Source organism: Mizuhopecten yessoensis, unplaced genomic scaffold, assembly GCF_002113885.1.
Source record: "Mizuhopecten yessoensis strain PY_sf001 unplaced genomic scaffold, ASM211388v2 scaffold10209, whole genome shotgun sequence".
In the NCBI taxonomy this organism is placed as follows: domain Eukaryota; kingdom Metazoa; phylum Mollusca; class Bivalvia; order Pectinida; family Pectinidae; genus Mizuhopecten; species Mizuhopecten yessoensis.
In genome coordinates, this window is record NW_018408433.1 from 734,906 (window position 1) to 762,257 (window position 27,352).

A 27,352-nucleotide genomic window follows, 5' to 3' on the forward strand; every position below is an offset into this window, starting at 1 on the left:
TGAAAAACAATAATGACATTACATTTCATTTAAAAGACTATTGATATTCAAAGTGACATTGTTTAGGGAACATGCTGACATTTTACACTATGATATTTTTATCATTAATAATCTGCAGAAGATGAAATTAAGTGAGTTCAACACGTTACTGACGATCTTGCGACCGTATTGAGAAATTTCAAAGTATTCAAGAATTAACTTTTACCAATTTTCTACAACCCCTAGATTTGTCTTGTTTTACTTAATAAGATCATAAAATACACAGCATGATGAATTTTGACCAATTGTTAATGTTTGTTAACTGATTGGCTTTTTAAACCTAAAACAAATTAATGATATATTTTATTGCGTGAATAATGAATCCTTTATCTTTGATAAAACCCATTTATTTTGAATCTTATCAAATTTCTTTCATTTAAAACACGGTTGATTAAAATATACGTAAACTCGTTCATTAGTTAGACTTACTTATTGGTTTCTTCAAACGGTTATTGATTATGAATGTAATCAATAATTTTTATGGTGATTTATCAGTTGATTAATTTTCCTCTCTTAATTTTCATATCCCCCTGATTGTCACTTGATGCAACAACAGCTGGTAAGTAATAACTGTATTTCATTTCAAATGTTTATGTTTACCGCCATACTTTTTTCGAAAATTAAGTCTATTAAATTTCGATCCACAACCATACCCACTATTGTTGCAAGTTGAATTTACTGATCAACGTCATATCATCCACAGCCTTTCCAGATCAAGGCACTCATCTTCATTAGCAGTTGAAAAACAATAATGACATTATATTTCATTTAAAAGTCCATTGGTAATCAAAGTGACATTGTTTAGGGAACATGATGAAATTCTACATTATGATATTTTTAACAATAGTAATCTGCAGAAGATGCAATTAAGTGAGTTCATCTCGTTACTGACGGTCTTGCGACAGTATTCGAAGATTTAAAAGTATTCAAGAATTAACTTTTACCAATTTTCTACACCCCTCTTAGTTTGTCTTGTTTTACTTAATAAGATCATAAAATACACAGCATAATGAATTTTGACAAATTGTTAATGTTTGTTAACAGATTATCGTTTTTAACTTGAATCAAATTTATGATATATTTTATTGCGTGAATAATGAATCCTTTATCTTTGATAAAACACGATTATATTGAACCTTATCAAATAACATTTGCTTATAACTCTGCTGAATGAAATCCACGTAAACTCGTTCATTAATTAGACTTACTTATTGGTTTCTTCAAACGGTTATTGATTATGAATGTAATCAATAATGTTTACGATGATTTATATGCAATTAAGTGAGTTCATCTCGTTACTGACGGTCTTGCGACAGTATTTCGAGATTTAAAAGTATTAAAAAAATAACTTTTACCAATTTTCTGCAACCCCTAGATTTGTCTTGTTTTACATAATAAGATCATAAAATACACAGCATGATTAATTTTGACCAATTGTTAATGTTTGTTAACTGATTGTCGTTTTGAACCTGAATCAAATTAATGATATATTTTAGTGCGTGAATTATGAATCATTTATCTTTGATAAAACCCAATTATATTGAATCTTATCAAGTTACTTTCATTTAAAACACTGTTGATTAAAATATACGTAAAATCGTTCATTAGTTAGACTTACTAATTGGTTTCTTCAAACGGTTATTGATTATGAATGTAATCAATAATTTTTATGGTGATTTATCAGTTGATTAATTTTCCTCTCTTAATTTTCATATCCCCCTGATTGTCACTTGATGCAACAACAGCTGGTAAGTAATAACTGTATTTCATTTCAAATGTTTATGTTTACCGCCATACTTATTTCGAAAATTAAGTCTATTAAATTTCGATCCACAACCATACCCTCTATTGTTGCAAGTTTAAATTATTGATGAATGTTACATCATCCACTCCCTTTCCCGATCAAATCCCTCATCTTGATAAGTAGTTGAAAAATAATAATAACATTATATTTCATTTAAAAGTCCATTGGTAATCAAAGTGACATTGTTTAGGGAACATGCTGAAGTTCTACATTATATTTTTGATATTAATAATCTGCAGCAGATGCAATTAAGTGAGTTCATATCGTTGCTGCCGGTTTTGCGACAGTATTGGGAGATTTAAAAGTATTCAAGAATTGACTTTTACCAATTTTCTACAATCCCTAGATTTGTCTTGTTTTACTTAATAAGATCATAAAATACACAGCATGATGAATTTTGACCAATTGTTAATGTTTGTTAACTGATTGTCGTTTTGAACCTGAATCAAATTAATGATATATTTTATTGCTTGAATTATAAATCCTTTATCTTTGATAAAACACGATTATATTGAAACTGAGTAAATTACATTCACTTAAAACCCTGTTGATTTAAATCTACGTAGACTTGTTCATTAGTTAGACTTCATAATTGATGTCTTCAAATGGTGATTGATTATGTGTGTAATCAATAATGTTTACGATGATTTATCTGGTGATTAATTGTCCTCTCTTGTTTTTCATATCCAACTAATTTTCACTTGATGTAACAACAGATCGTAAGTAATAACTGTATTTCATTTCAAATGTTTGCGTGACCGCCTTACTTTTTTCCAAAATTAAGTATATCATATTTCGATCTACAACCATACACACTATTGTTGCAAGTTGAATTTACTGATCAACGTCATATCATCCACAGCCTTTCCAGATCAAATCACTCATCTTGATTAGTAGTTGCAAAACAAAACAGGCATTCATGACATTATATTTTTGAAATTAATAATCTGCAGAAGATGCAATTAAGTGAGTTCATCTCGTTGCTGACGGTCTTGCGACAGTATTTAGAGATTTAAAAGTATTTTAGAATTAAGTTTTACCAATTTTCTACAACCCTCTCGGTTTGTCTTGTTTTACTTAATAAGATCATAAAATACACAGCATGATGAATTTTGACCAATTGTTAATGTTTGTTAACTGATTGGCTTTTTGAACCTAAAACAAATTAATGATATATTTTATTGCGTGAATAATGAATCCTTTATCTTTGATAAAACACAATTATATTGAATCTTATCCAATTACTTTCATTTAAAACCCAGTTCATTAAAATATACGTAGACTCGTTCATTAGTTAGACTTAATAATTGGTGTCTTCAAAAGGTAATTGATTATGAATGTAATCAATAATGTTAATGATGATTAATCAGGGTATGAATTGTCCTCTCTTTTTTTCCATATCCACCTGATTGTCACTTAAAGCAACAACAGATCGTAAGTAATCACTGTATTTCATTTCAAATGTTTATGTTTACCGCCATACTTTGTATTTTATATATTATATTTCGATCTACAACCATACATACTATTGTTGTAAGTTGAAATTACTGATGAACGTCACATCATCCACAGCCTTTCCAAATCAAATCACTCATCTTGATTAGTAGTTGAAAAACAATAATGACATTACATTTCATGTAAAAGTTCATTTATATTCAAAGTGACATTGTTTAGGGAACATGATGAAATTCTACATTATGATATTTTTAACAATAGTAATCTGCAGAAGATGCATTAAGTGAGTTAATCTCGTTACTGACGGTCTTGCGACAGTATTTGGAGATTTAAAAGTATTAAAAAAATAACTTTTACCAATTTTATTCAACCCCTAGGTTTGTCTTGTTTTACTTAATAAGATCTTGTTTTTCATATCCACTTTATTGTCACTTGATGCAACAACAGATCGTAAGTAATAACTGTATTTAATTTGAAATTTTTATTTTTACCGCAATGTTTTTTTCAAAAAGTAAGTGCATTTGTATATTATATTTCGATCTACAACCATACACACTATTGTTGCAAGTTGAAATTACTGATAAACATTACATCATCCACAACCTTTCCAGATCAAAACACTTATCTTGTTTAGTGATTGTAAAACAACAATAACATTTCATGAAGAAGAACATTGATGTTCAAAATGACATGGTTAGCGAACATTATAACTTTCTACGTAACGATATTTTTGAAATAAAAATAAACGAAAAAGGGAATGTATCACGTAACTGACGGCTTCGCGAGAATTCTGTTGTTATTCAAAGTACAGCTGGTTAGGTAAAATGATAAAACTAAGATTGACTTGTTTATGAGCTTAATTTATGATATTGATGTGATAAGTAATGGATATGTATCAGGTCAAGATGATTTTTCCTATAATTGAATACTTGTGCAATAAATAATATCTATAGTGAATGATCAGATGATGATTTTTTTCCCTTTTTGCCGCATCTCTTTGTTACGATAAACGTAAGCATTCAGAAATGTATTGTCATCGAGGAATGATCTAAGAACTTCTACAATACGTTTATGTATATGCTTGCTTATCAAATATTATAAAATGTTTATGGTCAGATTCATTGTAATAAAATGTCAATTATTTCAATGATGATAACTTTCTATGTGATCGAAATCAGTTATATCGTTATTCTCCAGTAATTATGAATCCTTTAAGTTTGATTAAACCTTATTAAATAGGAAAAACAATATTTAAGTAAGTAACATATCTGTTCCTTTTCGAATGTTTGTGTTCACTGCAAGGCTTATTTACTCAAATTTGTACAGAAATTTCGTTTTGCAACCATACACACTTTACTTTTATGTTGAACCTATTGTACAAGATTAAATAATTCCCAAACTTACCATATCTAATCACACATCTTTAAAGGTGGTTGATGGAAATAATCAGATCCAACTTTAATTAAAAGCAATATAGGTTAGGGAGGTTGATCAATTTGTTCATTAGGACATTCATAAACTTAAGGAGATAACTTCCGTAGAACTTTACCTGCAGTAAAATCTAAACAATTTCGAATTATAGCAAGAAATTAGAAATTTATTTTTTGCCTACATGGCCCTCATGCTCTTCCATACAGTACGTACACGTATATTACGGAATACACTAGTCGGTTTAAATAGTTTCAAATCAATTTCCTTACGTGCCATGTCAATTATTGTAAGATTAATTGATAATCATGTAACTCGGACTAGAATATGGCAACATAATTAAATCATGAAAATATAAGTTTAAATAGTAGTTATCCACAGTAAACTCTTAAATATTATTTTTTTTACCGCAATACCTTTCGAGTTGTGCGCTAGATATTATCGCACAGTTTTGCATGGTGACAACACCATGCACACATATTTATTACATCAATTGGCAACCGCACATCGTGTTAAGTTCTGCTATCCCACAACTGTACTAATAACCTAGTTTCCACGATCTCTAAGTGTATCCTGATTTAAACATATTGTGTGCCATAACAGATAATTGTGTTAACTGCCTTGCTTTTTTTGTTAAAATTACTCCCGTTATATGCATCATATATGAATGTATTTTTTATGATACTAAATGGGTTAAATGAAAGGGATACGTGCTCATTTGTAAAACAAAAGATATATCAACCAGGAAAACCGATAAAGGAAATTTCACGAAATTCCCCCTGCAACATGTAAGCGTGTATAAGATGCTATAACTGGACATTGTTCACGAGACAGGTTCATACGTCCACCATCAATGCTTTCATGGTTTCAGTTTGGAACTATCAAGAACTATTATATAATTATAGGGCAACTGAAATTAAAAACGAGCTTATAACTGATACGATCAGTTGTTTAAAGAAAACTATTTCACGGAATAAAGCATTTGTTGACATTTGTTATTTTGATTGCTAAAAACCAAACAATGTAAACAAAACTGTTTAAATTGTTCCAAAACATATGTGTACAATACATCGAGAAAATAACGATGCCTACGAAACTTATGCACAATTTAAGCTTTCTTTGCCTCATAAGTAATCATTTAATAAGAAAAGTGCAATATTGCTGTACTGAAGTTGAATTGTGTAGTGTATATTATATTTACAATCATGGTCTGGAACCTCGGTGGATAACACACTCCCCCTCAACCAAGTCGTCTGGGGTTCGATTCCCAATTCAGACGTGAAAATGTAAAGGATTCCCTGTCCGATCATATTGTTTTCTCCGGGTACTCCATTTCCCTCCAGCATAGAGCCCTCCGGAGAAAGTATTTAGTGTTTTCATTATCATCCCGATATATTGTTATTCCTTTTGAAATTGATGTTATTTTGACTTCATTTTACCTGAAATGGAACTTAAAATATTACTTCACTGTGCTTGTTTATTATTGCGAAGGTCGTACAAAGTTGACATTAAACAGCACAGGCTTAGAAACTGAAGATCAACGATCAACGCCTGGGGATAGCGGTTACAAAGACAGTGAGTAAAGACACACTGTATGAATATTGCCATTCCCATTTTTTAACATTCTCAAGTATCTAACTTGTTATTTGCGACAAGTTAATTGAAGCTTTAATCGTTATATTTTGCTAAACTTTTGCATAGCACATATACAGTATATTAAAAAACATCAACAACACGTCTTTAGCGTTTTCATCCCTTCAATGAGTTTCTGGCAGCCATCGATTAGCGACCTTTATATACTGAACGGCTAAATTAAGTATACACTTTGAAATGTATATATTATTGCAAAATTGATGGTGGAAGCGTCATGATATAGGCAGGAACTAGTCATGATCGCAAAACGCAGCTGCACGTAATCCGTGGTAAAGTGAACGCTGTTTACTACACGGAAAACTTCCCCGCGCCTATTGCCGTACATTTTAACCAGATTAATGGTCCAACAACTCATCTTCAGCACGGCAACGCCCGTCATTACACAGCAAAGTCTCTTCTGGCTTCCTACGGCAGTTATGTGTCAACGTTCTTCGATGGCCGTCGTCGAGTCCCGAACACCATCCTAACGTTTTTTGTTTGTTTGTTTGTTTGATTTTGTTTAACGTCCTATTAACAGCTAAGGTCATTTAAGGACGGCCTCCCCTGTGTGCAAGATGCATGCGTGTAGTGTATGTGTGTGTATTTTGGGAGGCTGCGATATGTTCGTGTTTGTCCCCTTGTGTTAGCGTGGAACTGATGCCGTCTTTATAGTGCTACCTCACGGAAACATACTGCCGAAGACACCCAGTAGGACGCCCCACCCGGTCACATTATACTGACAACGGGCGAACCAGTCGTCCCACTACTTATTTGCTGAGCGTAAAGCAGGAGTAGAAACTACCAATTTTAAAGACTTTGGTATGTCTCGGCCAGGGGACAGAACCAAAAGCGTTCCTCACAGGGGCGAACGCTCAACAAATGGCCAAAAGTGAGGTTACGATCATGCAATTGGGGGCAGCAGGTACAATTCTTACGCCCTACCTGCTGGGTCTCAATCCTAAAGAACAAGTTATGGTACGAGATATGACGTCGCGTTTAGAGGAATGGCGTCGAATCCCTCAAAATGTCATTAAACATTTAGTGTTGTCATACAAAAATGCTGTGTAGCAGTTGTCAACAACTTTGGAGAACACACAAGATACTGACATCCTAAGTGTTAATGTGTGTTGTTGTTACGTCATGGTCACTTGAATCATTGAAATGACTCCTACGTCGTTCTGTGAGACTATGCATTTTAAAAATCGACGGCAGCCCTGATTCTGTGTAAAATGTGTCTGCAATAATAAAATGTTACAGTTATGATATAAATTCACGTTTTCATGATGAAATACAATAATTTGATGCCTTTTATCAAGTGCATACACTAATTTTGCCAGGCAGCATATATGAAAAAGGACTATTTGTGTTATGGGTAATGAAAGTACAAATGTGCATGTACCTTCCTTAAATATAATTATAGGGCAACTGCAATTAAAAACGAACTTATAACTGATACGAGAAGTAGTCTAAAGAAGAATTTTGCAAGAAAATCAACGGCAGAAAGCATTTGTTCACATTTTTGTTTGTCGATAACCAAAAGCCAAATAATGTAAACAAATCAAAATCTTAATTGTCCGAAACATGTGCACAATACAGCAAGAAAATAACGATGCCTTTGAAACTTTGCATAACGGTACCAATTTAAACTTTATTTGTCTGACAAGTAATTTTTAATGATAAAAACTGAAAAATTTCTGTACTGCAGCCGACATGTGCAATGCGTACTATATTTACAATCATGTTCTTGAAGCGCGGTGGATAACACACGCTCCCTCTTCCAAGACATCTGGGGTTCTATTCCCTGATCAGACGTGAAAGTTAAAGGTTCCCCTGCCCGACCATGTGGTTTTCTCCGGGTACTCCATTTTCCTCCAACATAGAGCCCTCCGGAGAATTTTTTTTTTTTTTTCATTATCATCTCGATATGTTGTTATTAATTTTGAGATTGACGTTATTGTTGACTTCATTTTACCTTTAATGGAACTTAAAATATTACTTCACTGTGCTTTCTATTATTGCGAAGGTTTTACGAAGTTGGCATTAAGCAGCACAGGCTTAGAAACTAAAGATCAACGATCAACGTCTGGGGATAGCGGTTACAAAGACAGTGAGTACAAACACATCATATGAATATTGCCATTCTCTTTTTTAACATTATCAAGTATCCAACTTGTTATTTGCGACTTGTTTAGTGAAGATTTAATTGTTATGTTGTGCCTAAAAATTGCATAGCACATATATAGGAAAAGTTCATCCCTTCAATGAGTTTCTGGCAGCCATCGATAGGCGACCCTCCTATACTGAACGGCAACATTAAGTATACACTTTGAAATGAATATATTGTTGCCAAATTGGTGGTTAAAGGGTCATGACATAGGCAGGAATTAGTCATGATCGCAAAACGCAGCTACACGTAATCTGTGGTAGAGTGAACGCTGTTAACTACACGGAAATCATTATCGCACGTATTGCCGAACCGTTTATCCAGAATAATGGTCCAACAACTCATCTTCAGCACGACAACGCCCGTCATTACACAGCGAAGTCTCTACTGGCTTCTGACGGTAGCAACATGTCAACGTACTTCGATGGCCTAAACTCAATCCTAAAATACACTTTAGGTACGAGATATGATGTCGTGTTTAGAGGAATGGCGCCGAATCCCTCAAAATGCCATAAGACGTTTAGTGTTGTCAATGAGAAAAAGCTATGTACATATGCCGCAGTAGGCAATAACTATAGAGGACACACACTATACTGACATCTCAGGTGTAAATGATTGGTGTTGTGACGTCTTGATCACTTGAAAAATGGAAATGACACCTACGTCGTTCTGTGGAACTGTATGCATTTTTGCTAGTTAACGGCAGTCCTGATTCTATGTAAAATTTGTCTGCAATTATTGAATTTTACATTTATATTATCAAATTGACTTTATCATGATGAAATAAAATCATTTGATGCCTTTTATCAAGTACATAATACTTTTGCCAGTCAGAAAATATGAAAAGGACTCTTTTTGTTATGGGTAATGGGGAATACAAATGTATATATAAATTCCTTAGCGTATCATTAATGTAGTTTGTTATATTGTTGCAATATAATATTAGTCCATATATTGCACAATATATGGACGAATGGGCAGCATACATAGAGTAAACAATTATACGGATAGGCATACTTAATCAGATCCAAAAAAGAAATACTGAACATTGTTCCTGAGGATTTGGTACATTCGTCCATCATCAAGGCTTTCAGTTTCATTGTCAGTTTTTAGTGATCAAAAGCTATAATATGATTATAAGGCAACTGCGATTCGAAACGAACTGATAAATGATATGAGAAGTAGTCTAAAGAAGAATTTTGCAAAAAATTCAAAGGAATAAAGCATTTGTTTACATTTATATTTGAAAAAATAACGATGCCTATTAAACTATGTATAACGTTACCAATATAAGATTTGTTTGGCCTTACAAGTAACTTTTAATACTAAAATGTTATACTGCTGTAAGTAATTAATATGTGTAATGTGTACTATACTTACAATCATGGTATGGTAGCGCGGTGGATAACACACTCTTCCTCCACCAATACGTCTGTGATTTGATTCCCAGATCAGACGTGAAAAGTTACTCCGTTGCCCTCACACATAGAGCCCTCCAGCGTATTTTTATTTGTTATTGTCATCACGATATTTTTTTTCTTTTTATTGAGACAAATGTTTCGATTAATGTTATTTTAATTGTTGACTTCATTTTGCCTGTAATATGGAAAATTATATTCTTAACTGTCTTTTTGATATTGTTATAGCTTTCACAAAGTTGGCATTAGGAAGCACAAGCGTGAAAACCAAAGTCCCACGATCAACGCCAGTGGAAAGCAGTAACAAAGACAGTGAGTATAAACGCCATTCTCTCTTTTCACAATATCAAGTATATAACCAGTTTTTGCGGAATGTTTATTGAAGCCAAAATTGTAACATGTTGTTAATGGTTCGATTGCATATATATAAATGAAAAGACATCAACAAAACGTCTTTATCTCTATCATCTCTCCAAGGAGGGTCTGACAGTGATCGATAAGCGACCTTTATATACTGAACGGTAAAATTTAGTATACACTTTGATAATAAATATATTGTTGCAATGCATTATTGGAGTTGGAAGCGTTTTGATACCGTCAGTAATAAGCCGTGATCACAAGACGCAGCCTTACGTAATCCGTGGTAGAGTGAACGCTGTGGACTACAAGGACAACATTCTGGCGCCTCTTGCCGTACCGTGTAGCTCTTAATAATGATCTAACTCAACGTCAGCACGGCAACGCCCGTCCTTACACATGGAGTCTATACTGACCTCCAACGGCAGCAACATGTCAACGGTCGTCGATGGCCGTCGTTGAATTCTGACCTGTATCCTATGGAACAGTTGTGGGACGTAATATGACGTGGCGTTTAGATAGGCCAATGCCTTACAGAGGAAAGTAGTTTAATCCCTCAAAATGTCATTCGTCGACCAGTGTTGTCCATAAGAAAACGCTGTTTAGCAGTACTTAACAACTATGGCGGACACACAGAATACTAACCTCACAAGTATGTTTAAAATGTGTGTTTTCGTGATTCCAGGCTCAAGTGAAAAATTGAAATGACCCCTACGGCGTTCTGCGAGACTGTATGCCTTGTTTTGCTTGTTGACAGTAGTTTTGATTATGTATAAAATGTGTCTACAATAAATGAAATTATACGTTTATGATTTAAAATTGACTTTATCATGATGAAATAAAATAATTTGATGCCTTTTATCAAGTACATTATACTTTTGCCAGTCAGTAAATATGAAAAGGACTCTTTTTGTTATGGGTAATGGGGAATACAAATGTATATATAAATTCCTTAGCGTATCATTAATGTAGTTTGTTATATTGTTGCAATATAATATTAGTCCATATATTGCACAATATATGGACGAATGGGCAGCATACATAGAGTAAACAATTATACGGATAGGCATACTTAATCAGATCCAAAAAAGAAATACTGAACATTGTTCCTGAGGATTTGGTACATTCGTCCATCATCAAGGCTTTCACGGTTTCATTGTCAGTTTGGAGTTATCAAAAGCTATAATATGATTATAAGGCAACTGCGATTCGAAATGAACTGATAAATAATATGAGAAGTAGTCTAAAGAAGAATTTTGCAAAAAAATCAAAGGAAGAAAGCAATTGTTTACATTTATATTTGAAAAATAACGATGCCTATAAAACCATGTATAACGTTACCAATATAAGATTTGTGTGGCCTTACAAGTAACTTTTAATACTAAAATGTTATACTGCTGTACTTAAATAATATGTGTAATGTGTACTATACTTACAATCATGGTATGGTAGCGCGGTGGATAACACACTCTTTCTCCACCAATACGTCTGTGATTTGATTCCCAGATCAGACATAAAAAGTTACTCCATCGTCCTCAAATATAGAGCCCTCCAGCGTATTTTAATTTGTTATTGTCATCACGGTATTTTTTAAACTTTTTACTGAGATAAATGTTTCGATTAATATTATTTTAATTGTTGACTTCATTTTGCCTGTAATATGGAAAATTATATTCTTAACTGTCTTTTTTATTATTGTTATAGCTTTCACAAAGTTGGCATTAAGAAGCACAAGCGTGAAAACCAAAGTCCCACGACAAACGCCAGTGGAAAGCAGTAACAAAGACAGTGAGTATAAACGCCATTCTCTCTTTTCACAATATCAAGTATATAACCAGTTTTTGCGGAATGTTTATTGAAGCCAAAATTGTAACATGTTGTTAAAGGTTCGATTGCATATAAACGGTGCCTTTTATAATAATCGAACGGTATTTAAATTCTTAAGATTGGTTGCCTATATCTATATGTTAGAAATTTTAATTGTCGGAAGTTTTGTTTTGCTCTGTATTTAAATGAACTCAAAATGAGCTCAATAAACAAATAAAAACAAACAACCATTTACTTATTCATTTTAGAAGAGTGTAAAACACGTGAACGTATATGTTATAACAGCCGTGACTGCAAACGTCTGGAAAATTTCATTTAAAAAAACCGCTATTCATAAAGTAACCAATACTGCAAAGACATACATTTTTTATATAGCTAAATTGCATGCGGATTGGGGTGTGATTGCGTTTGACCAGACAAAAAAGTATCTACTTTCTCTCTTATATAGATAAATATCCGTCCGAAAAAGGGTTTCCCGCGGATGTAATGCGTCTTTTATCAGAAAAGTATAAAACAGAAGAACGTTTGGTTGTACCAACGACATGCCCAAAGGACAAAACGGTGTTTATTGTTTATGACAAAGAATGCGTTAGAGATAAACATCAAACGGATTTCGGGCAAGAGGTTTTATTCCGAAACCCAAAAACTGTAAATACCGAAGCTATGCAGGTGAAAAACTTCTGCCAGGAAAACGGAAATTACATCACAAAAGAAGAAAGAAGAATGTTGAAGAAATGTATCACAGAAAACTGTGACACTCTTTTAGAAAATCACCGCAACATCAATGTTATCAGCATGTCTCCGGTTAAATCGAAGGAAAATGGAAAACATATCAGGCCGTGTTTATGCGTTGTTATTTACTGCAGTTCGAAAGGGTTTATTCCTTTTGGTGAAAAGATTTTCCCTAAAACACTGAAAAGCGGACTTACCTGTTTTGATACTGATATCAGAGAAGGTTTCTTTGAGTTTGGTCCTGGTACATATTCTACTTCAAAAAGTAGCAATTACCATCAGCAATTAAGGATGGGTTGTCAATATGCAGTCGAAGGGAAGCCAATGTGTGCAACCATTGGCCCTTTTGTCAAATTGAATGGTCACATGGCATTTCTGACATGCGCACACGCAATCTATGGGATCGACTCAAACGGATACAACATTGTAAGCAGCAGTACGTTTGTCGAACAACCGCCATCAACAACGTTTGCGTTCCCCTCAGGGAACCAGTTCAACTTCCGTTGTGGTGAAGTTAAAAAAGCAGTATTTGCTCCACATGCTCAGCCGAGTGTTGATGCAGCAGTTGTCCTGATTTCCGAACCTACAAGACTTCCACACAGAGGGGAATTTGCTATGGATAATGAGATTCGGTTGAATTATGCCGGTAAGTTATACTGTATTCCATCTGACTATAGCGTAACATCTGTTTAATAAGTGCTAGTTAACTGTTTCTAAATAAAAACGAAAATGAATACATGGAGTGAAAAGAGGAAAAAATGAAATGAATACATACCCGGTCCCTGGTACTCCACCCATTGAGTTCGTTCCATGTCCTTTGATACGGAAATAGGGTTAACTGTAACAAAAAAGCGTTATGAAATTGATTTAATCAGCAAAAGTAACATCGGTAATAAGTACCTTTACAAAATATATAATATTTGCAAAGCATAATCAAAAATAAGAACTGAATGCATGTTCATGTATTTACCTGCTAGCGATAGCGCAGATCTTTAGAATGCTACCTTAATGAAATACCATTCCGAAGTCACTCAGCTTAGCATGCCACTCTGCTGTCACATTGCACTGCCAATGGGTTAGCCATCTTTTGACAAATAATTAATTGAAAAGTTGTGATGAAAAAAAAAATGTAAGCGAAAAAATGTCAAAATGGAATTGGTGTAATTGCTTCCATATCCACATTTCTTCTTACACGTGGTGGAGTTTATAAAGGGATTAGCAGCGGAAATTTCATACTGGGGCATTTACAATTTCACTTTAAAAAGTGAAATGTGGACACTATAACGTAACTCCTCCTAGGTACTGAACTTTGCCAATCGGCGAAAAACTGAAATATTGAAAAGGAAAACGTGGAGTTGCGGATATTTTTGGTCTCTTCCTTGAACGAGAGACAAGGGTACTTTAGAGCCATATTCTGCAGTTTATCTTAAGCACTTTCTGTTTCAAAATATTTAATGAAACTGCAACGTGTTTTATGAGAAGTGTTATAAGTATGTCTTTGTTTTTACTGATCTAGTCCTGTCTTTTAAAACATTACATTGCATGGACTCTATTAAGAAAAAAATGACAAATGTCGAAATGATGAAGGAGTCGCTTGCTCTTCTGGAATGTTTGGTATTTTCTACTTAGACAATGGTTTCTCATAAACGTTCCTCGATTTATCGGTTTTCGGATATTGTTGACATTTTTTATTTTGCAAAGCCCTTCAATATGACTACAAACGTACTGCCAGTAGCAGATTCATGATATGAGACTACTTTGACTTGGTTTCTGTGGGCTTACGTTGAGTGTGTGCGCCGAATATAGGCCGCAATAACATGATGGGTAAAATGTTTTACGACACTTGAATAGTTCCTTACAAAATATTAATTGTTTAAATTTTGTAAATTGAGAACATCCTTAAAATGTTAATATAAGCAATAAACCGCACATATGTGGCAGACTTACTGTTATAACTGCAACATGTGTCACATACAAACTTATCATGGTGCGCCAGCGGTCACCATTCAGTTTGTCTGTGGCACATTTGGCAGTTATACCAGCAGTTCTGTCACGTCTGTGTATCCTTTAAGACTGACACCCGTTCCCAGATTTGACATGACAATTGTATAGAAAAATATATATTCCATTTCCCGAAGCAAGTGCTATTATGAGACCTACATTTGTAGTGTCTTTCTCTCTCTTTTCTAAGTTCTTGTTGCTGTCCACTCATATTGCCTTTGACTTCAAGTTTTGAAATTGCTTTTTTTGAGCTTTCAGAAACTCATGTACGTCATAGCTAGTGAATAATATTCTCCATGAAGACGATGATTAAGTAAACAATCGTTAATTATTATATGAACATAATGATATTGATGTTTTTGTAGGATTTGACGACCTTCCATACTTTAACTCGGGGAACATTCACCTGGACCCAAGCACGATTGACGGTGACAAAAGAATCGTCAAGTTTGGAGCGGAGACTCATGTTACAAAAGGTAATCTTAAAAGTGTGGGCACAGTGATATCGGCAGTTTCTGCAGACATGGGAGTGTTCGGTCAACCTGGTGCAAGTGTTACGATGAGAAATCAAATGGAAATTTCTGGAGTTGCGGGTTATGGAACTTACTTCCAGCCTGGGGATTCTGGTGCGGGTGTCTTCTACGTAGATAAAACGCCTGCGGGACAGGAACTCACCTGCATTGGCATAGCGATTGGGACAACATCATATGGAAACGCTATCGTGACACCAATAAAAGCTGTTCTTGATGCATTACAACTGCCATCCCTGTGTCAGTTTCCATAAGTTGAAGTGGGACTGAACAACTATGATGCATACCAATCTAGTTCTTGAAAGATGCAAATCTAGTTTGGCGTGCTGCTGCAACGATAATTGCTGTAAACTTTGCTGTTAATGAATAGTGTTTTCTCTATGATTTGTTTGACTTTAAATCACAAGGAAGTACTGATAACTAATTTTGTTGAAATGTACACGCATTACCTATGTTTTTATAGAGTATATATATCTTTTGGTTTTATTTAGCTGTCAATAAGACATAGTGATTCGTCACTACAATCATAAGGAATTATGCCCATTTTGATTTCTTTTGAAAACACTTGTAAGATAACATTCATTGTTGGTTTTGTGGTGTTTTTTTGGTGATTTTTGTTGAGCAATCTCGTAAAGTTATACTTTTCGAAATTGACTTTGTATATAATACAACGTCCTGTTGGAAGTAAAACAATTAATTTTGGCTCATATTTAGCCTTTTATGCATTGTACTTTAGTCATGTTCAGTGATCAACATCTAGGTACATGTAGCAAAATCACTTATTTTACGAACAATTGCCAATACTGTTGTTATCGTAAAAGCTATATACTAGATATAATTTAATTGTTCATATCCAATTTGTTGTTATAATTATTTATAATGGTTATTTTATTATTACTGATTTTGAAAGGAATTTATCACATTAATCATCAATCAATTTTTGGGAAACAATCTCTATTCAAAGGAACAAACACCATGTTTCATGCAAAATTTACAAAAGAATGAAAATGTGATTTAACATTATCTCTCCTTATTTTGAACAGGGGAGTATTAAATTGTTTGCAAATATAACTTGAAATCATTAGAGCCAGCACAGTTATGATCCTTTTTCTATTGCTCATGCATATGACGATATCTTTTGTAAGTTATACCGCGAGACATTGCAAAAGTAACTACTGTGTATGTTGCATGTGTAGTTGCATAAATGTAAATGAGTATATTGGCCTTTTTTACATTCTTTTAAGATCATGATTTTTTTTTTTTACCTGGAACGTTAAATGATACTTTAATTAACATAATTGTATAACAGAATACCGCCCAACCATGCATGCGCATCTATTTTTGTGTGTATGCATAAGTTTTTGTATCCAAAGGATGGAATTCAGTCTTTACCATAATAACATTCTACGCACAAGGAACAATTCATATTTTGATCAACTCCCGTTTAATGGTTTAGAATTCACATGCAGTCATCGAAGTATGAATTGTAAGTCTCCGTATCATCATAATTATTTCAATTTCCCATATTTAGTTGTTTGATTGACATAATAATAAAACACTACATCATTTATATAGCGCACTGTATATACTTTATTACACAAACGCGCTATTACAATGTATAAGTGACAACCGTCTAGGTGGTTGCGCATTAATTTTTGCCTTATTTAGATTTTTACAGCATTATTTTACCTGTGTGCACTTATCTGTAAGGTATATTGTATAAGTTTACTGGTTTAAGTGATTTTTTAATGTTTCTGTAAAGCAATTTATGTTACGTTATTTTGACTCGATTAATTTTATAACCCACTTTGATTTTTATGTATTTTTTTAGGAATTGTAATTTACGGACTTTCCTAAAGATGCTCATTCCTACATTTTCGTATAATCAAGGTTACATGTTTTAGTCTCATGATCATCTTTCAATTTACACTGGTAAAGAGTTTCAAACAAATGATCAACACGCCGATTTTATATCATGATTGGTTATGAAGTATAACCGACATTTGTTGGATTAAAATGTATAAAAATCACCTGTTAAACTACAATGTGTGACAAGTATTTGTTGGATTACGATTGATGACCAAACAAAACTGTTTTGATAACGATGTATGACAATCATTTGTTGGGTAAAGTTGTATGACGGACATTTATGGGACCACAATATATGGCAATTACCTGGTAAATGTCAATGTATGACAATCACCTGTTTAATTACAATGTTTGACAAGTATTTGTTGGATTACGATCGATGACAAAAAAATAGGTTAACAATGTATGACAATCATTTGTTGGGTAAAGGTTTATTGAAGACATTTTATGGACTACGATGCATGAAATACATCTGTTGAGTTACGATACAAGACAAGCATGTATTGGCGTGCGATTTTTGTTTGATAAAACATGTAAAACATTTTTTTTTAATTACGATTGATGACAAGCATTAGAGGGAATTAGATGTATGATAAATACTTTTGGATTACGATGCATATAACAACTTCTTGTTGGATTGAGATGTATAGCAAACTCGTGACTAGTTAGGATGTATTGGTATTAGGCCTTTTGAATTAGGATGTTGTACAAATATTGTTGAATTGTATAAACATCACTTCCTTAGATACGATATGTAAAGGCTTTACACCAAGATGTATGACCAACTATGATTTACATTTCATATGTAAACATTTCTTTGGTTAAAATGTATAAGAAAACTTGTTTGATTACATAGTTTGCCATTTTGTGATTTATCAGTGTCATATATATCTGTATATAACTTGCATAGTAACATTTTGATAATTTTGCTTGATTTCCGCTTTCCTAAATAAATCTTTATTTTCACTTTGTCTTATCAGTTGTCAATCATACGTATCCTTTGGTTTACCTTTGACATGATCGTACAGAACGCTCATTTTAGTTATTCGCTTGTTTTAATAGTTTCTTCACAAAATCAGCAAAAAGTCGTGTGAATGACAATTAATATTGAGAAGCATACACATAATTTTAGAAGTGAGATACATATAAAGACAATATGGCATTTTTGTTCTATGTAGAAGGTAGGACGACGAAAGGGTTTCTTTCATTTTAGTTTTTTTCAAATCGTTACTTTAAATTCCATTTTTAAAAGTCGGAATGTAATATGTTTACTTTTTATAAAGAGTACGTAACGTTTGATCAATGAAGCAAATAAAAACAACACACAACTGTTATATCAATAAATGAATCGCAAATTCTTTAAACATGTTTTTAAGAAAAAAATGTCCACGATACAATTAAATGACATCAATTTTTCTGTTTCGATTACAATATTGAGAATCGTTTAAAAAATATATTTTTAGTTTTAAAAAGAGATTCTGTAAAACTCTAACGATTGGATTGCTTTCTTGTTATTGTAAACGACTTTGCAGGTTCAATTGATAATACCAGCTGACGAATTGGAAAACAGACACGTTTTTAAAAATTCATTTGAGGCAATAGTAAACCTAGATTTAACTCGAAGCGTAAGCTTCATGGAAAACCAAGCCCACGAAATATCTGTTCACCCCGAAATAGAGTTTGAGAGTGGAGATAAATGGATATAGTTTTGCGTTCACATCTAGAAAGTACACGTTCACCGCCTGACCATGAAGTACCTTTCCATCAAATCTAACATCCTTATATGTAGCTAATTTATCATCCGGAAACATACGACTGCGCTTTACTTAAACCTTGAGTTTATATGGGGAACCAAGTTCACTTCGCGACACATTACTTAACAATAAAGTACGCTTTCCACCATTACCGAAATCCGTACATAAAAGAGTAGAAATGATAGGTTACATATACCTGTATTACACTAATCTTTAGTATTTAATGTCAAGATTAAATGTGACCTCATTTTAGCATACGAAACATTCTTTTCCTACAATGTGCCCATTTCAGAAACAGTGGCTCAGACATGATTTGGACACCAATTTATTTAGTACTGAGCTCGTGGCCAAATAAGTGATCCCAGTTTAGTTTATTTGTATCCAAAATTCGATGCCTATGCATGAAGCAGTGGCTGAAATATGATCCGGAAACATGTTTTACATTGTAGTATTTTAGGTCAAGATCAAAGGTTGAATATAAGTAACTCTAACGTCATCTTCATATCAAACACAATGCTTTCCAATGTTGATCATATAAACACAGTTTTATGCCCATTTATTCTTCACGGGTGCGACTCACTACAGGTTCGCTATTCCCCTCCTCACTAGCAAGCATATAGAAGCAAAATTACCACAACTCTCAAGTTATAATCACCGTTTATGTAAGACTATTATCAAATGTATGGATATATAAATTGATTAAATTATGGAAATCGGATCGATTTTTTGTGATTATTTTCACGAACAATATTGTTTTACAGGAAAAGTCACTAGACAACATGCCTTTGGCTGTCCTACTTTTTGAAGAAACACCGCGAAATTGGAATTTAAAAGTGCTTCACTTAGAAATGAAAATTAAAAAAAAGAAAAACGATGTAAATATAAGCCTTAAACAGCATTCTGTTCCGTAGTATAGTTATATTACACGGAACAGAATGATGTTTAATGCTAAAATACTCAAACTGCTTAGAATACATGTGAGCAAGGGCCTTACTATTTGGCTATAATATCCTCAATAATCCTCAATGATATACCGTCCACATGGTTCAGGTCTTTGTAGCAACAGTGATGTTGGTTTGTTAAAAGTAAAGACTAGATTATAATGTGCCCTCTTACTTAACGTTTCCTGAGACCACGACTATAGTATTTGCATAAGTATATAATTATATTAACTTTATCTCCCAGTATACTATCATACACATTTAACCCAGTTTACCTCTGTGACCTTGAAAGTATGTCAATGTCATTCTTTAGAACAAACTTGAAAGCACCCCGGTATCCTACAAACAAATTATTATTACCCAAGGCCTTTTGGTTTTTCAGAAGTAGTTTAAAAATTTTAACATATTTGATCCCTGTGACCTTGAAAGTAGGTCAATGTCTTTCATTTAATAAACTTGATAGCTCTTCACTTCAGCATGCTGCAGACCAAATACCATGACCCTAGACCTTTTGATTGTTGAAATTCATTTTTGTTCTCTGATGAGTATAAAATTGACATATCGTATGCAAACAACTTGCTAAAAAGTAGTTAGCAAAATTATTTTTATCAGGAATAAAAAGGGACCAAAGACCGAACATTGGGGATCACCAGCTTTAAGATACTTTCTTCAAGATCGAATTCGCGAAACTAAAATTTGACACAAACATCGAGCGCCACAACATGACATTTTTTTGGAAAAAAATGCGGTTACGAAAAATGAAGCCTGGATACATTGTAGTTGTTACGTCTCTTCGCCCCGACAGACGTATCTCCCGTTTCAGCTAGAGTTGTCTCCCATTTTTGCCAAGATAGTCCCCCCTAGGCGGGAAATAACCACGTGCCAATTAGCACGTGTTCAATTGTGACATCAATAAATATGTCGCCGGTAATTGTGACGCCATCAAAAGTGAATGACGATATGCCCAACCCTCATGTGTTTTTGTTTACAAACATGGAAGACTACTGTCGGTGGATTTGTGACTGAAATAATAGGATATGAGAACGATAATCATCCCCTACCTTAAAGGTGTAACAGAAAAATCTGAAACCCTCGGGGTGATATTTTTGGTTGTCTAACCCTCGTCTTAGACAACCAAAAACATCACCCTCGGGTTGGTGATTCCTCTGTCACTGCCTCATGGAAGGGGAGGATTATATTAGTCACCCTATAGGAGGAGATAACCAAATACAGAATGGCGCGATCGAAGTCACCAATAGCATGACGTCACGTCAACAATAGCAGATCATGGAAAATTAAGTCTGTTAATTGCTGGAAAACATGAAGTCAACGCATATATTTCATGCAATCACCAAAATCATTGTATTTGTGAGGGAAACAGGGTGGGAGAAAAACAATCTTCCCCTACCCTGAGAGTGTGACAGAAAAATCTCTTACTCTAGGATTGATATTCTCGAATGCTTTACACTCGGGTAAGAATATCAAGAATATCATCCCTCGGATTGGAGATTTCGCTGTCACAACCTCAAGGTTGAGGAAGATTATATTTGTCAGCTTTAGAATTGTACAATCAACTGCATGGACTGAAGTGTCATCACTTGCGTATTAATGTCACTTTTCCAATTGTTGATACCAAAATACACCAGAACTTGCAGTGTATTACTTTTGTGTGTTTTTTTATCATTTCAGTTATGGCAAATGAAAACGTATGGAAATACATAAAAAATTGAATATCCAATTTAAATATCCTACCAAACATTCAACAGTATTTTGCGCAAAACGTGTTGCATGGTGTTACAAAATCAATATTTTGTTTATAAATACGGCACATATGTGATAAACATTATGTTTGATATGATACATAGAAATAAACAACGTGCACATAAGCACCCGCAAATTCATCGGATGCCGTGTGTCCAAACAAAAGTGATCCAATAATGGACCAACGACTGAACCATCATGTCCAAGATGTCTCCGCATGATATCCCTTCATTTTCTGCAAATTGTCAACAAAATGTTAACGATTAATAGAAAATATACCTCTAACTCGCAATGGTTTTATAGAAAAAAAATAATCATGGCGGAATGGCTATGAATTTAGTCAAGCGGTCTATTCTGACGCCATACCCTTTTTGCAGAACGCCGTGCCTGTTTCTGTGCATATCACGCCATGCTGCCAATTCATGTTCAATGGAAGGAAACTCTTAGTTTACTAAAACGGCTACTGCCCTTTGCCGTTCAACGGGAGGCAACTCGCGGTACAGCGTATAGGAACTCTCTGTCATCAACGGCATTTGATGGCTTTTTTTTGTACATGGCAGCCATATTGAAACCATGTCTTGATATCTAGCCGTGTCTGAAGTGGAACACAACTGGAGGGGATGGTAGTTCTGTCAGGAACAAGACTGATTGTGTAAGTCTACGTTTCACTTGTCTTTAAGGAAGATGACATCAATCGCCAGTGATAGACCTTGTGTGATGCTAGGAAGAAAGAATGGTATTACCAAGCTAGAGAACGAAAACACAACTGTTAACATCAATCATTGCATTAATCGTCGCCTTGCAACAACCTGTGTCCAAAGCATTCAGGGCAACGTAGGTGGAAAATTCAGATGAAATGCTAATAGAACTCTTCAAAAACAATCCTTACTGCACAGTTTGCACTGAAAGTCTGAATGCTTTGCAGTCCCTTCTGAGGGAAACAGATGAGCTTGAGAGCGAGAACATACCCGAATTGGAAAATGCTATATTACAGCTCGATCTCTAAGAAAGATGATCTTCTCTGTTATGTTTGTGCTAATGTGGCTTCTCTCACCAGAATGTTAGTGTGGACCTCTCCATGATAGAGCCCAAGTTACTTAAACAATACACTATTGCAACAGAACAGATTCTTCATATTGAGAATTTGTCTTTGTATTTTTTAAATTATCTCTAAAACAAATAGCTGGATCAATGCACCATTATGTTTGGATGTCAAATGAATTGTTTACAAATCAAATAAGACACATTCTTAAAGTGAACAAGCTGTTCTGTTTAAGTGCAATAGGGCCTTTTGTACTTGCATGTGGGGACAAACGAAAAAGCCGACGTTAGCGGAGGATTCTGTTGGTTTTTGGGCATCATTATATTTTTCTGGGAGATGCATAATGATATTCCCTTTTGCGAATGAGAACCAGGGAGAACTATCACGGCAGTATATGATTCTAGAGTGCAAGTCAGATGTCAGTTTCTTTCCGAGAGATAAGAGGTCCTCGTTGCATATGGGGAGGGGAATTGAGCAACATTTGTTGTTCTCAACTATTTTACCTGTCATCTAAGATCAATTTATCTTTTCATTTCTAAGCGATTGATCATATATTCTATAATCCAAGGTTGTTAAACACTAATGTTTAAAAAGCAAACGGTTAAGTGTAACACGTTGAGTGAAATGTGAATAGACTTTCAATGAGTCAGAGTCGGTAAGGTGAACTGATCAGTCATATCAGATTTACAGTATTTATATGATAAACTAGACGTAATTAGTTTTATCATTTACTTGTCCGTGATATGGGTTGTTTTGCATGTGTGACACTACTAAGTGTACATTGGCAACATTGGCAATATGTCAGACAAACTGTATCCGCCATGCACGGGCCATGTCCGTTTAACTACTGGTTTAAGGCTTTTCAAAAAAGTCACACCTCAAACGGTAATGTGTACACTGCATATCCATCTGTAAGTGCTATTGTTTTCTTTGTGCTTTATGTTAAGTACATGTAGAATGTGAGTATAGTCAAGCTCATGAAACCAGAATTTTCTGTGTGTTTTATGTTTGATTGCTAATAACTTTTATGTTAAAGAGCAGTAAATTTATACGATAAACCTATACATATATAACCGGACAAACATATTTAAGTAGAAGTTGATTATAGTCAAGCTCAAGAAACTTAAACTTTATGTGTGTTTTATTTGTGATTGCTAACAATTTTGATGTTATAGAGCAGTTCATGTATACGATAAAACGTTACCTTTTGATAATCTATTTTATAGCATGACAGATATATTATCTGTGTAACTGGATACAAATTACAACTGATCGATCATTGTAGCAAAGCTGTTAAAAGCCTTGCCCAAGTTATACATAGGTAAGATAACTTTAAACAGTGGTTTGCGAAAAAACCCATTTATTATAATTAATAGCTCAAGTCTAACAAAGTAAAATAAATGCATAAACCCGTTCTGTCTAAACAGATGTGTAGCCGTGAAAATATAACAGATGCTCTAGATTTTCTTGCATTCCTATTCGAAAAATTCCCTTACCAGTACTTAACTCTTACTAAACTTTGCGCAACCAGCGCAAGACATCAGAGCATGCTTTCAGTATAGTTGCCATGTTATCACTTGCTTCTTTTGTCAATGAAACGCTTGACGCAACTTCAATTTCTATTGTAATATTGCCATTTACATAACTATTTAAAAGACCAAAAAATACTCCATTGTTTAAGTAAACAACAATAAGTAGCTAGAAACGAACGGAGTGGTTTATATTTACTTAGAACTTATTATACTTAGAAGTATAGTTTAAAAAAATGCTATGAATATTGACATTTAAAGAAGAACAATAACGTATTACTACAGGCATGACAGATGGGTCCGAACAAAACAATATTCATGCCAGTATTTTGCTTTTGCTAGTGGTTTCTTCACACAATATAGAACAAATAAATGCTTTTGAGTGGCCAACAAATTTAATGATTTAGAAGAGAGAAATAATAATTCATGTTTTCGATCAGAAATGTACTACCTTTCTTTATTGTTATTTTTGTCTAAAGTCGAAGATAAAAATGAGTCCAATATTAATGCAAACAACCTCCATAGCAACATTCAGCCAACTTATTAAGACACTCTACCAAGATGTCCCTCCTTACTCAACAAGAGGCCCATGGGCCTTAACGGTCACCGGAGTCCTACAGTATTTAATTTTGTTGTTGAAATATGTCCCAATTTCAGTAAAAAATTGTTAAGTATAACGTTAACTTAAGTTTGTCAGGACCATGAGCTGATCATTCCTAGACCGATTTTCAGTTAGATCGGCCTATTAGAACTTGACTTTAAGTTTGAAATAGTTTTTCAAAATGGCGGCCATACTTGATTTCTGATCGACCCAAAAAATAACATCACTTTGTCAGGACCATGAGTCGATCATTCCTATCAAGTTTCAGTTTAATCGGCCAAGTATAACTTGACTTTAAGTTTGAAATTGTTTTCAAAATGGCGGCCATATTGTATTTCTGATCGACCCGAAAAATAACAACACAACGGAGATTCAGTAACCTTACCATGAAATATTAATGAAATCCCTTTGCCAGTATTTCAGCTTAAGTTGAAAATGTAAAATGTTAACGGACGACGCACAACGGACGAAGGAGTCGTTCTGGTGTGCAGTCAAATTACTGGATTTTTTTGTAGAAAAAATATCTGACGTTAATACCATACATCTGTTCAATCAATATAACAAGGATGTCTGCATCTCCCCTATGACCACTTACAATTGGCACAACACAAAGCAAAACCTTCATTTGCACGCTTCATCTACGACATCTGTAAATCGTCCATTTTGACAAGCAGTATACTCCTCATTGCCTACGGGCAACAGCATTCCAGTATTCAAATGACACCGAGTTTAAAGCGAGGCTCATCACTACATTTCGGACCATCGTTGTAAGTTGTCACTGTGCTCCTATAATCGTTACGTGTCCTCAAACCAAAAGAAAAGAGGTATCACCCAACCACCGCGTCCCGTAGAATTGAAAAAGGCGGTTGGTAACCCTAAGTAGTCTACCGAATCCTCTCGGGCGTCCGACGTAATACCAGTTTCCCTTGCTTCAAAGAGTCAGGTCAATGTTCAGTCAACCATCAGCATTATGTCTACACCCGGATTCTTTGCAAATTTATCTTTCAAAGACTGTGTATTAAACTTCAACAGCTGTTCCTAGACGAAGCGTGGTAGGACCGTATTACTGCTATAATTCGTAGGAATCCGCAGACGATATCAAGCGTGACAATAGATTGAATTTTAAATCTTTCCAAATCACTATTAATTCTGGCTGTTGGCTGTTCCAGGCATTACGCTTTCGATACTAGTAAGCGCGGGCATTTTGAATTTGTAAAAATGCATAGGCAATATGAAAGCCAACTGGACAAACTCAAATTCAACACGCAGCGCCTATGACTGCAAACTAAAAGTAGTTCAATGCTTAAATAAACAGCTCCCCGCTGGAAGAAGGGAATTCCGAATCGCTTAAAAACCTGGGGTACAGTGTATGATACTGTTTTCTCTCTCAGTTATATGAAAATGTAATATATTAATTATCTAACTTATAAGTGACACTGCAGTGTGCTTTTTCTGTAAGTATGAACAGGTATATAACTCATTATTATTATTACATTATGTTATTGTTGTTTCATATATTTTTTGTCGCAGTAATAGCTGTCAAGAGCTTTCAAATTTTATCTTCAAATTGTTGAAGTTGGTCAGTACCATTTAGAAGTAGAAGTAGAAGTAGAAGAGTCAGTGTTCCATGTTCATACGTAAATGACTTTAAATAAAGCTTCGAGTATCTTGTATATAACAACGAATCCTTTTAAACAAAAGCTACCGAAACATACAAGATATACGCTGCTCCGTGTGCATACACACACCATACCAAGTAAACCATACAGCATAACCATCATCTAGTGTGCAACACAGATGTATTCGGTAAACACTTCCTCAATAGAATGTACAACACTATACGTCCAATAAGAAGATAGCATCTCTGCTATATACATGAGCCTTGTTTTATGCACCATATACAGTCTTCTTACATAACCATGCACCAGATACTGTAAAGCCCCAAATACTACACACATACTACATACATACATTTTACACATTCACACCTACGCTGCATCATTTACAAATGGTTTAGTTTGGTTTGGTTTAGTATTGTTAAACGCCCTATCAACAGCTATGGTAATTATTTAAAAGTCAGGGATGAACATGTAGATAGGTTTGGGGAATTTCTAGAGTCAGACATGTATGACTGAAAAACAAGCCAACTTTTGTTTTGAGAAAGTTACTTTTAATCACTGCACGTGCCTCATGTACAATAGGTGGTACCTACTTATAAATAGTTTCTGTACATGTTTTGTCAAGATGGAAAAGTACATAATAAGGATTAAGGAGTCTACAGTTGAGAGTAAAAATGAAAGTTCGATGTCGAGGTTCGGGTATGTGAGCTTCTGGAGATAGATGCAGGGAAAACAGGGAAAGCATCGGCCGAGGAGGGGTCAGGTATGCGCGGATAGCTACCTTGGTTTGTTTGAAACAACGTGTTTGATGTTACAACTCTATGTAATGTGTGTCTGAAGATTCTTTGT

At 34.3% G+C, this 27,352-nt stretch overlaps 1 protein-coding gene across 1 annotated transcript; it reads left to right on the forward strand.

Moving 5' to 3' along the window:
* Positions 1–3,253: 3,253 nt before the first annotated feature.
* On the forward strand, positions 3,254–18,315 carry LOC110459753. Its single transcript, XM_021512167.1, has 7 exons — positions 3,254–3,277; positions 6,218–6,301; positions 8,382–8,465; positions 10,169–10,252; positions 12,002–12,085; positions 12,573–13,502; positions 15,223–18,315. The coding sequence occupies exons 6-7, from the start codon at positions 12,611–12,613 to the stop codon at positions 15,639–15,641; spliced, it is 1,311 nt and encodes a 436-aa protein (XP_021367842.1). The 5' UTR covers positions 3,254–3,277; positions 6,218–6,301; positions 8,382–8,465; positions 10,169–10,252; positions 12,002–12,085; positions 12,573–12,610; the 3' UTR covers positions 15,642–18,315.
* Positions 18,316–27,352: the final 9,037 nt, after the last annotated feature.

Coding starts and splice junctions, on each gene's coding strand:
- LOC110459753 (XM_021512167.1), top strand. CDS start 12,611: ATGCGTCTTTTATCAGAAAAGTATAAAACAGAAGAACGTTTGGTTGTA. Junction 13,503..15,222: donor GATTCGGTTGAATTATGCCG/GTAAGTTATACT, acceptor ATGTTTTTGTAG/GATTTGACGACCTTCCATAC.